At 39.9% G+C, this 14704-nt stretch overlaps 1 protein-coding gene across 1 annotated transcript; it reads left to right on the forward strand.

Annotated features, from left to right (window-relative positions):
* The first annotated feature begins 2355 nt into the window (after positions 1-2355).
* aoc2 (amine oxidase copper containing 2) lies at positions 2356-10704 on the forward strand. Its single transcript, XM_006807496.3, has 5 exons — positions 2356-3981; positions 5986-6104; positions 8397-8563; positions 9323-9455; positions 9531-10704. The coding sequence occupies exons 1-5, from the start codon at positions 2406-2408 to the stop codon at positions 9819-9821; spliced, it is 2286 nt and encodes a 761-aa protein (XP_006807559.2). The 5' UTR covers positions 2356-2405; the 3' UTR covers positions 9822-10704.
* The last annotated feature ends 4000 nt before the right edge of the window (positions 10705-14704 follow it).

Consider the following 14704-nt stretch of genomic DNA (forward strand, 5'->3'; position numbering starts at 1 on the left):
TACCATTACAAACAATCTTATAGCCTCTCACAGTGGACGTCTCCTGAAGTCTATGATGATCTCCTTAGTCTTCTCCACATTCAGGAACACAGCATGAGGGCTAGCGGGGGAGAGGGTAAGTAGCACCAGGTTCCTGGGTGTGCACACCTCAGAAGATCTCTCCTGGTCAGAAAACACAACATCACTAATCAGCAAAGCCCAACAGCGACTGTACTTCCTCCACAAACTGAGGAGAGCGAGAGCATCAACCCCTATTATGAGCACCTTCTTCAGAGGCACCACTGAGAGCATCCTCACCAGCTGCATCACTGTGTGATGTGGCTCCTGTACTGGGTCCTGACAGAAAGAGTTACAATGGTAAGAGCAGGATTGTGGGTGCTTCTCTTCCCTCCCTCCAGGACATCTACTGCACCCACCTCAGCCCTCTGCGTCACCCTGCTCTCACACACACCAACTCCAGACCTGCATTCATCTCTTCTCTCTGAACCCCCAAACACACAAAACTCTGAACCGCCACCATCACATTTGCACTGACTGCCCCACTCCCACTTGCACATGAACTTCCCCACAATCACTATGATTGTGTTGGACACTGCTGTTTATATAAGACTATATAGTATTGTGTTGTGTTGTACATAAGATCTATTTTATTTTTATCTTTTTGTCTTTATGTGGTTTTAGTGTCCGCTGAGGGCTGTGGAAGCATTGTAATTTCAAATTCCGTTGTATGACTGTACATATGGTTTTTGACAAGAAAGCCTAAAAAGAGACTTTTAGACTAGTAAGAGAAAAAATCAGAAAATGAAAGAAATGGTAAATGTATTTAAGGCCTTTTTTGAAGTAATCGGAACTATGTTTCACATGACCTCAGTCCTAGACAGAAGCAAGGTTCACATCTCTCTGTTTTCCTGTCCTACCTCAATCATGGAGACAATTCAGTCACATGCATATTACAACCTCTGGACATACTGTTGGTTCTGTTAAGAGACATGTCACAGATAAAGTTGCATTATGTAGCCATAGTTTGTGTGTAATGGTCAAAGAACAAGAAATCATCTGTGTTGTATTTCTTACAAAAGTTATCTGAGTGCATCACAACAATGTTCACTGGTGGAAGTTAATGAGGAATATTTGTGTGAAACATAAATACTTTGATGAAGTTTACTTCTTAAAAATAAACAAAGATTTGACTCACAGATAAAATGCTCTAAATATTAGTAATAATTTCTGCATTGTCTTGCAATTTTATAGCCATTATTTTTACTCCATCACAATGTTTCTCAATCTTCTGTACTATTTATTTGTACTTTGTATGAATCCTGACTTTACACATTCTTTCCAGCATGTTTCCTCTTTCAATCATTTCCCCACAGTTTAAGTGATACATTCTGAGTGGATTTGTTCTTGCATGTCATTGTTAGAAATTCCAGTGTTTAAAATTTATACTATATATGTTATACTACAGATTGTGATATTTTTGATTTTTGTTTAGTGAGAGGTTAATGCCTTGCATTAATATACAAGCTGTATGTATAAATGCAGTGGGTTTTGGAGGGTTTTTTTTTTTTTGCCATTTTGCAATAATCATTTTAGTTTAGAGATGTTTCCTCCTGGGTTAGCTTCACTGCCTCTTCTGTAACAGCATCAAATGTGTTATAAGTTGTGTCCATGTAATTTTAATACTAAAGTCAGAAGGACAAAATAGTTAAACGTCTCTGCTCTTGTAGCAAACGTATGCAAAATGTTGGGGGAACAAAATCCCTATTGAAATGCACTTTTTGGTTATGTGCAATATACACCAGACAGTAATATTTATATATGTGTGTGTGTGTGTGTGTGTGTGTGTGTGTTTACTATATATATATATATATATATATATATATATATATATATATATATGTGTGTGTGTGTGTGTGTGTGTGTGTGTGTGTGTGTGTGTGTGTTTACTATATATATATATATAGTAAAATAATGAGTTTGGCTAATCTCACTTAAGTTTTAGCTAATTCAGTATTTGGTTTCTATTATTTGGCAGCTGAATTAGATTGTTGACTTAAATGTGTTTAAATAAAAAGTGGGCAGTGGTCTTATGTTTACTGTGTCATAAAATATATGACAAAATATAGAGAACAAAACCTGCAAAACCTTTTTCTATGTAAAATGGTGAAATCTTTAAATACGCAGACATCGTGCGTACAATAGTCTTGTTTGTAGGAGCATTTGAACAGTAGGTCGATGAAACCGTTTCATTACAGCTCAAACAAATAAGGAAAGAGGGGCTGGAGGTAATCAGATCCGTGCATAGGGGGCTGGGGAAACTGAAGCGGGTCGTTTCTCCTCTTCTAGATTGTGTGAACAGTCCTTCCTACCCAGAGCGCATTCCTCTGCTCTCCCTCCAAGCGCGCATGATGGTAGAGGGAAAGATGAACCCTTTGGCAAAATGGGTGCTGGTCCTTTTAGGGCTTCTCTCCATTATTCTGAACATCGTCCTCATCGGCATCCACTCCAGCAGGGCACCCAAATGTTCCCGTGAACGCATCCACCCGCTGCGAGGCAGACACGACGACCGCACCCTTGTGTTCGCTGACCTCACCCGGGAGGAGTATATGAAGGTCCAGCAGTATTTACTCAAACAAAAAGACCTGGCTATATCCACCAGCCAGATCACAAAGCCATCTGAAAACTTTCTCTTCTTAATAGAACTGTCGCTCCCAAAGAAAGCAGAGGTGCTGGCTTACCTGGACGAGAAAGGCTCCAAACCGGTGAGAGAGGCGACGGCAGTGGTTTTCCACGGCGCAAAAAACTATATCAAGGAATATGTAGTGGGACCTCTCGACAACCCGACATACCACAGAGATGTGACTAAAGAGAGGTATCAGGTGGATGTCCCCATTAATGCGCGTCCGGTCACCATTGGGGAGTACGTCTTGTTCTTTAGTTTTTTTGAAACCGAGATCTTCTCCAAGTTAGAGAAACTCCTTCGAGAAAGCTTTGGGGTAGACAAGAAAAAGACGCTGAACGCGTTCGAGCAGATGCCTCGCGGAGTTCGGTCCGGGGACAGAAAAACCTGGGTGTCTTTCTTCAGGGATATGAGTGGCATGTACATCCATCCGGTGGGCTTCGAAATTCTGCTTAACCACGAAAGCCTAAACATGTCACAGTGGAGAATAGAGAAATTGCTTTATAACGGCAAATATTTTGACTCTGTAGAAGAACTTCAACGCGCATATGATAATGGGTCAGTTAAGAAAATCGTTTATAAAGAGTCGCCTGACTATGGCTCTCTCAAGCCCCGGAGCAAGCCTCTGCAGGTCGGCCCGCAGCAGTTTTACTCAGAGGGGGCGCGATACAGCGTCAGCAACAACCATGTCCTGTACCTGGACTGGAGCTTCGCTTTCGGACTGAGCTCTCTCACCGGCATGAAGGTGTTTGATGTACGTTTCAAGGGTGAAAGGATCGCGTATGAACTGAGCGTACAGGAGGCTATGTCGGTGTACGGTTCAGTGACTCCAGGGATGATTATTACCAAGTTCCTAGATTCAAGTATCGGCATTGGGCGCTTTGCCCACGAGCTCGTCCGTGGAGTAGATTGTCCTTATCAGGCGACCTACGTGGACACATACCGCTACATTGATGTCCCACTCCCGGTCAGGTTTAGAAATTCTATCTGCATCTTTGAGCACAACATGGGTCAGCCCCTGCGCAGGCACTTCGCCGACTTTTTCCACAACAACTTTGGAGGAATGGCAAACAGCGCTTTAGTGTTCAGGACCATCACTGCTATCGGGAACTATGACTACATGTGGGATTTCATCTTTTACCAGAGCGGATCAGTGGAGGTCAAAGTTCATGCAACCGGCTACATCTCCTCTTCCTACCTGCTTCCCGGGAGTAAAAAACACGGACACCAGGTGGCTGAAAATGTCCTGGGCAACATTCACACGCACTTCGTTAATTTTAAAGTGGACCTGGATGTACTTGGTGAGTGACGTACACAATTAATTTATTTATTAAATGATTTATTTGTGATTTATTTATTTTTTCGACAAAACGATGTAAATATAAAGCCTTGCAAAATTAAGCAAACAAGTCTGTTGTCAAAGGCCAAATTATTTGGATATATTCCCACTTTTCCACTCGACACGGTCCTCTTTACTTTCTCTGCTAGTCGGAGTAAATGTTAGCCCTTTAAATATGAGAAATAATAGTACAAGCAGTGGCGGTCCTAGCCTGTTTGGCACCTTGGGCGAACACTCCCTCTTCTTGGAACAACTGTAACCCACATAATTTCCTTAGTGATTAATAAAGTATTCTGAGTCTGATTGGTTCAGGATGATCTGCCATTATCCAATCACACATCTGCTTACCTGCATCTGTTGCTCGCTTCTCCTCCTCCTCTTTTCTCTTTTTTCTAAACTGAGCACCTGATGGCTTTGAACCTTTCTTGTCCATCTTCCATTGGTTTTAATTTTGCACTCCAGTATGAACACAAATCCCTCAACTCGAGGATCACCACAACATAACCTAACAGACCTACACCTTAGTTCACAGATTTGCTTTGTCTAGGGTTTATTTCTGAGTGTTCACACAACCCAGGATTCAAATCATGAATAGATAATGGGCTTGGATTTACACATTATGAATGAAATGTGCTCTATTTGGAAGCAGCCCCCCTCCCCTTTCGACGGCTTGTGTGTGAGACTTTAAATCATCAAACTGTAAATTTTAAATCGTTATTGATCCCTTTACCCCGAGTCCTAAAGTGTATATTTATTTTCTTACTCTTCTTATATTTATTGTTTGTTTTCTTGCACTGCTGTAACTGGAGCCTCCTCGTCTCTCTATATACTGGACTGTATGTAGCGGAGATGACAATAAAGTTTACTTTGACTTCAGCAGTGAGCAGGCGCACCGAGGGCTCTCGCGCTCACTTTTCTTGTATAGAATTTCGAAAAAACATCGGTGCAAATTAGAAGTCTGTATCATGATGTCTGGTGTTTTCGTGTTTGTTGTTTTTATTTTGTTTTATTTTGCGAGTTGGTTATTAGACGCTGCTCCAGCCGGTCAGAAAATCCCCCGCCGCCCCGCCCTCTCCTCCCTGTGCTGCAAGCAGCAGGCGCACCTCGCAAACGAAGGGCGCCCTTACTCCCAGCAAATGGGCGATAGAAAACTGATTGATGCCTATGACATTCACAATATGCGCTGGCTGACGTCGGGGCAGCACGAGTACGAGCAATTTTTTTTTTTTTGCCGATGTCGGTGATGCCGCCCCCCACCACGATGCCGCCCCAGGCAACCGCCCGTGTTGCCCGTATCTAAAACTGAGTACAAGTCCTTTTTAATAAAAGCTATATGCTCAAATAATTGATTCTATCAACAAGCAAAAAAAGAGTGGGGGTAATCTACCGGTTTAGCTGATGTCACATTCCAGATGTGGAGGACGATTCCCCAAAATTACAAAAACAAAACAGCAACTTCGTGTTAGAATTTTCTGTATTTTAGAAAAACAAATAAACCAAATCAAATCATATATAGTGTAGTGTATAGTATTATAGACTTCAGTTTACAGCCTCATAATAAATATGTCACACTTGATAAAAGTAAATATAAATCACACACACACACAGACACAAATATACATTCCACAGTACTTACACATTGCCCACAGAGTCCACAGTGAAAACAGATCTCTGGTGTTTCTTACTGCAACCAAAGGCAGTTTGTTTTTACTGCTTATGTTCACCATTACAGCTGCTTATGGAGCCACGATGCTTTTATGCACAATGTAAGTTTCTAGGCATCCTTACCTAAAGAAATCAGTTCCAGTCCTGTGTAATTCTTTTTAATCCCATCTATGTATTCCTCAGCCACTCATCTCGCTGAGTGTCCTCAGTTTGTAAATAACATAAAGACCACCTTCCACACATTCACTGAAGCATAGAAATGCAGAAAAGAAAAAAACATTTTGCAACATTTCCTCTGCAGGTGTGAAGAATGTATTCCAGACCAAAGACATGGAGTATACGAATGTGTCACTGCCATGGATGCCCGATCACGCCGCCATGATCCCTAAGCTGGTGGAGAAGCAGCTCAAAACAGAAAAGGTCTTCTTCATTTTTATTCAGTTGCATTTTTCATAACCTGCAGAGAATAGAAACAGCAGCGCACACGGGTCAGGAAATGTAGCAGCAGTGTGATGCAGCTGGCAACAAGGTGCTGGGTTAGAATCTCATTTCCTTTCCATGGTTTCCTCTGGGTTTCCAAAGCCTTCTTACATTAAACAGTCATCCTTATTGGCAGTTGGTGGAGAGTATTTGATTGGCTAAATATGGTTTTCGACTACAGCACTTAGAATTCAAAGACATTTTTTCAGAGTGCATGAAATGCTGATGCCTAGCTTCCTTACCAACAGTTCTCAAAGATGCATTGCCAGAAATAATGGATATTGAGTATGAAAGCATGCTTGTAGACCGCACACTGAGAGAAACCTATGTTACAGTTTTATAGTACAAATGAAATACATTTCCACACTCTTAAAACTAGAAGATTTAATGTTTTGTTTTCTCATTTAAAGAGAAAAGAGAGGGAAAGACAACACCAGTAATGAAAGAAAATGTTATGATGGACATGTAACCACAGTCAGGGCTCTGTGTGCAGGCGGATGGAGAGGAGGATCCAAATACGAGACTCTGAGACTGAATTGAAACTGAGAACCTTAGCTTTATTGCTGGTGATAAACAAAAACACGGACTGAACAATGACACTGAGAACTGAACACACTGGCATAATTCTGAGGGTACGACGCGACACTGAGCTCAGGAAAACACAGGGCTAATATACACAGGGTGGTAATCAGGGAATGGGCAACAGGAGGGAGACACAGCTGGGAGAAATTGGACTAACGAGACAGGGTAAGCAAAGCTGCACACACTAACATAAGACAGACTTTCACAATAAAACAGGAAATAAGACACAAGGACGCAGACTAAGAAACACAGACTTAACACGGGCAGAACTAAAAATAAACCAAAATAAGCTGGAACATAGAACATCATCATCATCATCATCATCACAAGCACTAAGAAAATAAGAAAACAATCAAACACACCAAAGTAACTTGAAACGCAGATTCATCATAAAACCCAAGAAAGCACCAGAGAAACATAAAGAAGAATCCATCATTCAAAAATAAACCAAAACATAACTCAAAATACTTAAATATCATTTGTGACAGCAGATCATCCTGCTACAGTTTCCCATCACCTGCACAGACTCTGTGTTATACTGCTATTAACAACACAAGCTCTTGTTCTGCTCGGTGAAGTTGAGCCAACCCCAGTGAGTCTCCACTGGAGAATCACTGGATGAATGATGGGACCACTGGAACAACCTGATTCCAGTCTTATGCACAAAATAAACAGGTGAAAAAAGGTAGTTAGTAGTTGTTAGTGTAAAACGGGCAGGGTTAATCCAGAAAGGTAAAAGAACACAAAATGATACACAGGTGTGATTGAGACTCAGGTGGGAACATTTAGGGTTGGACAGACAGTTACAAAGACAGCAGACACTAATAATAATAATAATAATAATAATAATAATAATTATGAGCAGACTTGAACCTCTGAACATGTTCCTTAAACAATATATATGTTTATCCCTTTTCATTTTTTTAATGTTTATTACAAATTTGAAAATGGGCCTTTAGTCTTGTTAAGCTCTCTGTATCCCACGTCTGCCTCCACCATAGAGTCAACAATGTTTCAGCAAGATTCAAATCCAGAATCCAGAACCGTCTTCCATCCATGTGAGACGCATACAGAGCAAACTTGTCAGAATGTAGTGAATGTTTAACTTAAATAGAGAAGGTAAGCTCTGCATTAGATTGCACATATAGGGATAGAAATGGGCTGTGACTGCGCTCTCATTTGAATGTACTATGGCAATGAGCATGTTTTCTCCATATTTTTCAACCCTTTAAGTTCTGCCAAGTGCATGAGCTAGGTGGCATCTTTCTTTGTGAAGAAGCTTTAGTCTTAACCAGCTTAAGCCTGTTGCCTTTAAGTCTTAGACTTTGGAACTGGATTCATTCATTTACACTGACTTTGTTTAATACTGTAAGGTTGTGTCATTTAGTTCTCTAAAGGAACCGGTGTATCAGTAGGTATCAGCACAAGTGTCAGTAACCAGGCTAGAGCAGAGTGTTTCCTTTAGTCGCTTTTTATGGTTTTCTAGAAAACCATGTAATCAGGTCAATAAATAAAAGTGGCCATAAGCTTTAAGATCTTTGTACTGGATCAGTCAGAAGAAGCCAGACTTAACCACTAATCATGAAGCAGATTACCAGGAGTCACTTGTTTTCACTTAAAAATAGACTAATGACCGTGACACCTTTGCAGGAAGCTGCCTTGCGTTATGACACCAAGACACCACGCTACCTGCACATTGCCAGCAACAAGACCAACAGGTGGGGCCATCAGCGCTCATACAGGCTGCAGGTGTATAGCTTTGCTGGGGACCACCTTCCAGAGAGCGAGGCAGAGGAGAAGGCGATGTCCTGGGCCAGGTAGGACTGAATGATAGCAAAATTAAAAAACAACAAATCAAAACACGCACATTAAATTTTACTCATTGTAAATGTCTACTTTATCTTAAAGAAATAAAGCTAGTGAAACAGGTCATTTGAGTAATGGAACAGGTGGGCTTGGACAGGTGTGTAGTATTGATTTTATATATACCCAAGTTAATATGTCATGACTCTGAAATTTGACCCAGTGCTTTGGCTTTTGAACTTGAGTTTTTCTGTTTTGCACGTTTGAATCCAAGTCTGCGGTTTTTTTGTTTGCTCAATGTTAGCACTACATTCTCGCATCTATTGCATATTATTGCTACCCTGGGGTAAGTATATCTACTGCATGACATCATGTTTTGTAAGGATGCCATGTGTCTGTATCATCTCTCTTCTGTTAGACCCTCTTACCCAAAGAAACATCAGCCAAATCATGTTTAATACCATCTGTTCTATTGGCTGGGGCTGTGCGGGGCGCTTGCTGGCTCCTCTGGGGACTCTCCCTAATTACCTCATGTGTATTTTGAGCCATCGGTTTTTCATACTGTTTGTTTTCCCGAGTATTAATCGCCACATGTGGATCATTGGAGTTTCTTATTTTGCTGTTTGGAATTTTCACCAGATAATTTTTTGTTACTTTGCCTGCAAGTCATATTTTGGGTCCAGATTTGCCACTAAACACGACATAATGTCACTTTGAACATGCAGCTAATATTGGGGTTTTCTAAGATGGAGTCCACGCATGTTTGCCTGCAGGTATAAGGTTGCTGTTACCAAGCATAAGGATGTAGAGCAGACCAGCAGCAGTCTGTACAGTCAGAACAACATCTGGACTCCAGCTGTTGACTTCAGCAAGTACATTGAAGACAATGAAAGCATAGAAGACGAGGTATGTCTGATAAACTAAACACCAACACAATATAACAGCAGTCAATTAATTTACTTAATCGTGATTTGTCTGCAGGACCTTGTTGCCTGGGTGACCACCGGATTCCTCCACATCCCTCATGCCGAGGATATCCCCAACACTGTAACGGTGGGCAATGGGGGTGGGGTCCTGCTAAGGCCCCACAACTACTTTGATGAGGATCCATCCATCCACTCTGCGGATTCGGTGTACATTGAGCCAGGCAGCGAGGACAGCTGTGAACACAACAGGATGGCTTGCCTCACTCGTGACACCTGCAGCCCCAACCTGGAGCCATTCAGCTACCATGGCTTTGATGGAGTCATGAATTTTAATGACTGGAACTGATTTTTATTTAATTTATTTTTATTGTTTTATTTTTATTTTTTTTGCATTATGTTGTGGAGCTTCTGAGGCCTTACAAACTCACACGTGCTTGGCCTTAAGTAATAATCACGAAGGCCATTAAAGTGTATAAGAAAGCTGTTTCTAAAGGTAAAGGTGCACCAGGCAGCATTTTATATAATATTCATAATTTTTCTCTAAAGACACATTTAGTCACTTTTTTTTACACATTTACCAGGAGTTAGACCTGACCACCCAGTTTATGTCATGTTTTTGTATTGTGTATTGAAGAGTTTTGTACAACCTTCATACATTGCAGTTTGCATTTGGTTACAGCTTGCATCATGCAAAACGGTGAAGAAACATAAGAGACTATCCTGTTAGGCTGTAATAGGCCTTTGCATGTACAGTAGATCACGTGTCCTATACAGTAAAATCAATGTCTATACTCTATATCTAATTACGAGTATAATAACAAAGTTGACTCTAACATGATGAATCTCCCAATGCCAGATGTCTTATTCTAAGCTGGTCTACAAATTACAGCTTGCTGGCTAACTAGCTATTATTGCAATAAGGCAAATGTTAGTTATACAGTTTTGCTTTGTTACATGGTAACATGATTTACTAATGGTTAAATATGCTACCATTTGACATTATATGTCAGTATTACGAGTTACATTAGCTGGTCAAATAATTTTGCAAGCTAGACGACTAGCATTTACATACATAACTATTCTACTGATAATGTTTGCAAGCAAGAGGAATGGAACTGTGAATATGTATGTTTATAAAATGTTACATTTATTTGCCTGCACAGTTTCTGATTTGTTTCATCTACTTTCAGTTATGATTTTATGAATCTGAATTAAAGGATCTGCTTTCATTGTTTATTTTATTTTTACTGCTTGCATGTCTTTGATATAATTACATTTATCACTGAATACTAAAAAATAATTATAATCAGTAGACCCAAAAACCCAAGTGCAGAAACCTTGGAGGTAGAGTAAAATCCAGATATTCAAAAATCATTGCAGGCAGGATTCAGGGTAGTCAGTATAAACAACATAGTCAAGAGGTAAAGTTTATATAACACTCTGAAAGATCACACATGATAAACCCAAATAGGAACAAACAGGGTTATGACAACAGCCCAACTGTAAACTTATATGCTATCTTTAAAAAACATAATTTCCACAGCAGAAAATACTCACTGATTGTGACATTCAAAGGGAAATGTTTGGTGTTAATATTCAAGTAGTTTGTGGATGGAAATGTCTGGAAGAAAATGAATAGGACTTAGTTTCGACAAGGTGAGCTAGTATTTAATAAAAATAAATCAAACTGAATGTCCCAATGATGATTTTTATTTCCTCCTTTTATTCATATTCATATTTAAAGTTTTATGATATCATTATATACTGAAAATGAAATAAAATAAATTATTAAGAAAAACAACAAAAAACTGTTCGCATAAATAAATCAAAGTGGATTTGAATTTTTAGTAAAAAGTTTAACCTAAATATGAATATGAAAATTAAACCTAAACTTTTCATAACTCAGTTTCTTTAAAGAGTTGTGGTAAAGTATGACATCAAACCAAAACAAAGAAAAACGGGAATTTTGCAGTAATAAGTCAAAATGCTCCCAAATATGATTCTCTGGTTTTCTTCCTGATGATGGACTGCAACACAAGCCGTGATGTAAACACTGTAAACTGCACTGCCATGCCATGCTATGACTCCAAGGTGGCACTACTAAACATTTGACTAAAGTTGGTTTAATCTGATGTTTTTCAACAAAAACATTCAGAGGAATGTTTTTTTTTTTACTAAACTAAAATACTCTTTGTTTTGTTTTATCTGTAACCATTCTTATCAACTCTATCGCACACTCATACACACGCACAAAGATATGACCATATCCTATTCCAATAGGGAGGAAATGGAAAGCACATGTGAAAGTCAGAGTAAGTCAGTCTTCACTGCAGAATTTATGGGAACTGCTCTAAAGGTTCATGTGCAGGTCAGTGACTGTATGAGCAGCTGAACATATGTTTTTCTGCTCTAGATGCACAAGGAAATGTTTATGTTTAAGTGCTCACTTTTTTGGCTCTCTTGGCTCTAGGACAGGAAAAAAAGGCAGGAGGGAGAAAATAGGAGGGAATATGTTAAAAGGGGACTTACTTAAGTAAGGCAGTGACAGGATGTGAAGATCCAGAGGGAGAGCAGAGCTCCCATAAAGAATCGAGCCAAACAAAACTATAACTATGTAAGAGTAAAGGCTCTTGACTCTGAGGACCTTCCCATCAAGCAGATAACAATCAGGTGACCAGTTAACTAAGCACTTTGTCTTTCACACAGTTAAAAGTGTGGGGGAGAAACCCAAAATTCATCCAATGAAAATGTTAAAACTTAAAATGATTTATTCTGTCTTTGACTTTGGCACCAATGCACAAATAATTGAATAGAATTCAATAATATCTTGAAAACTGGGCGGAAACAACTTCCTTATAAACTAGGTTCAGGGAGGGGCAACTTGTTCCAGGAAACTACACGAGCTAGGAGCTATGTAACTATGTTTTTATTTATTTTATTTATTGACCTTTATTTAACCAGGAAGATCCCATTGAGATTAAAAACCTCTTTTTCAAGGGAGACCTGGCCAAGATAGGCAGCAGCAAGTGTCTCACAGTTACAGAAATTACTCAAACACAGGCAGCAACAACACACATGGAACAATAAGTAAAAGAATATAAATAAAATAAAATAAAATTCAATAAAATTCAAATAAAAATAAAAAAGTCTGTTAAAATGAGAACCAATCTAATTGAAACAGTTGCATGTTATGGACTTGGCCTCAAGGATTCGTAGTTTAGATTTAAAAGCACTTAATGAAATGAATTCAGTCATCTTCTGTGGAACCAGCTTCCAGTTTGGATTTGGGAGACAGACACTATCTCTACTTTTAAGATTAGGCTTAAAACTTTCCTTTTTGCTAAAGCATATAGTTAGGGCTGGACCAGGTGACCCTGAATCCTCCCTTAGTTATGCTGCAATAGATGTAGGCTGCCGGGGGATTCCCATGATGCATTGAGTTTTTCCTTTCCAGTCACCCTTCTCGCTCACTATGTATTAAGAGACCTCTCTGTATTGAATCATATCTGTTACTAACCTCTGTCTCTCTTCCACAGCATGTCGATACTGTTGACCATAATATCCTATTAGAGCGATTAGAACATGCTGTAGGTATTACAGGTATTGCACTGCAGTGGTTTGTATCATATCTATCTAATAGACTCCAATTTGTGCATGTAAATGGAGAGTCCTCTTCACACACTGAGGTTAATTATGAAGTTCCACAGGGTTCAGTGCTAGGACCAATTCTGTTTACATTATACATGCTTCCCCTAGGCAGCATCATTAGAAGACATAGCATACATTTTCACTGCTATGCAGATGACACCCAGCTCTATCTTTCCATAAAGCCAGATAACACACACCAATTAGTTAAACTGCAGGAATGTCTTAAAGACATAAAGACTTGGATGGCCACTAACTTTCTGCTTCTTAACTCAGATCAAACTGAGGTTATTGTACTCGGCGCTGAAAAGCTTAGAAATATGGTATCTAACCAGATTCTTACTCTGGATGGCATTACCTTGGCCTCCAGTAACACTGTGAGGAACCTTGGAGTCATTTTTGACCAGGATATGTCCTTCAACGCACATATTAAACAAATATGTAAGACTGCGTTCTTCCATTTGCGCAACATCTCTAAAATTAGAAATATCCTGTCTCAGAGTGACGCTGAAAAACTAGTTCATGCATTTATTACTTCCAGGCTGGACTACTGCAATTCATTATTATCAGGATGTCCAAAAAACTCACTGAAAAGCCTTCAGTTAATCCAAAATGCTGCAGCAAGAGTCCTGACAGGGACTAGAAAGAGAGAGCATATTTCTCCTGTTTTGGCTTCCCTTCATTGGCTTCCTGTTAAATCCAGAATTGAATTCAAAATCCTGCTCCTCACATACAAGGTCTTAAATAATCAGGCCCCATCTTATCTTAATGACCTTGTAGTACCATGTTACCCTATTAGAGCACTTCGCTCTCGCTCTGCAGGCCTACTTGTTGTTCCTAGAGTATTTAAAAGTAGAATGGGAGGCAGAGCCTTCAGTTTTCAGGCCCCTTTTCTGTGGAACCAGCTTCCAGTTTGGATTCGGGAGACAGACACTATCTCTACTTTTAAGATTAGGCTTAAAACTTTCCTTTTTGCTAAAGCATATAGTTAGGGCTGGACCAGGTGACCCTGAATCCTCCCTTAGTTATGCTGCAATAGATGTAGGCTGCCGGGGATTCCCATGATGCATTGAGTTTTTCCTTTCCACTCACCTTTCTCACTCACTATGTGTTAATAGACCTCTCTGTATTGAATCATATCTGTTATTAATCTCTGTCTCTCTTCCACAGCATGTCTTTTATCCTGTCTTCCTTCTCTCACCCCAACCGGTCGCAGCAGATGGCCGCCCCTCCCTGAGCCTGGTTCTGCCGGAGGTTTCTTCCTGTTAAAAGGGAGTTTTTCCTTCCCACTGTTGCCAAAGTGCTTGCTCATAGGGGGTCATATGATTGTTGGGTTTTTCTCTGTATCTATGAAGCGCCTTGAGGCGACTTTTGTTGTGATTTGGCGCTATATAAATAAAATTGAATTGAATTGAATTGAATTGAATTTTCCATTCCTTCTGCAGTTTGTTCCAAGCCGAGGGTGCTAAATGGACAAAAGCTCTTTTACCAAGTTCAGTTCGGGCAAATGGAACAGAAAGCAACAAGTAGCCATGCGGACGAAGAGAATACCGACCAGCATGCTTTATTACAAGCAGGGAACAT

Source organism: Neolamprologus brichardi, unplaced genomic scaffold, assembly GCF_056152115.1.
Source record: "Neolamprologus brichardi isolate AB-2024 unplaced genomic scaffold, ASM5615211v1 NODE_ptg000031l+_length_7269946_cov_1, whole genome shotgun sequence".
NCBI classification, from domain to species: domain Eukaryota; kingdom Metazoa; phylum Chordata; class Actinopteri; order Cichliformes; family Cichlidae; genus Neolamprologus; species Neolamprologus brichardi.

Bases quoted from the DNA above. Each gene is read 5' to 3' on its own strand.
- aoc2 (XM_006807496.3), top strand. From the start codon at position 2,406: ATGATGGTAGAGGGAAAGATGAACCCTTTGGCAAAATGGGTGCTGGTC. The intron at 8,564-9,322 runs GTAGGACTGAAT...GTTTGCCTGCAG, and splicing joins AAGGCGATGTCCTGGGCCAG to GTATAAGGTTGCTGTTACCA. The intron at 9,456-9,530 runs GTATGTCTGATA...ATTTGTCTGCAG, and splicing joins ATGAAAGCATAGAAGACGAG to GACCTTGTTGCCTGGGTGAC.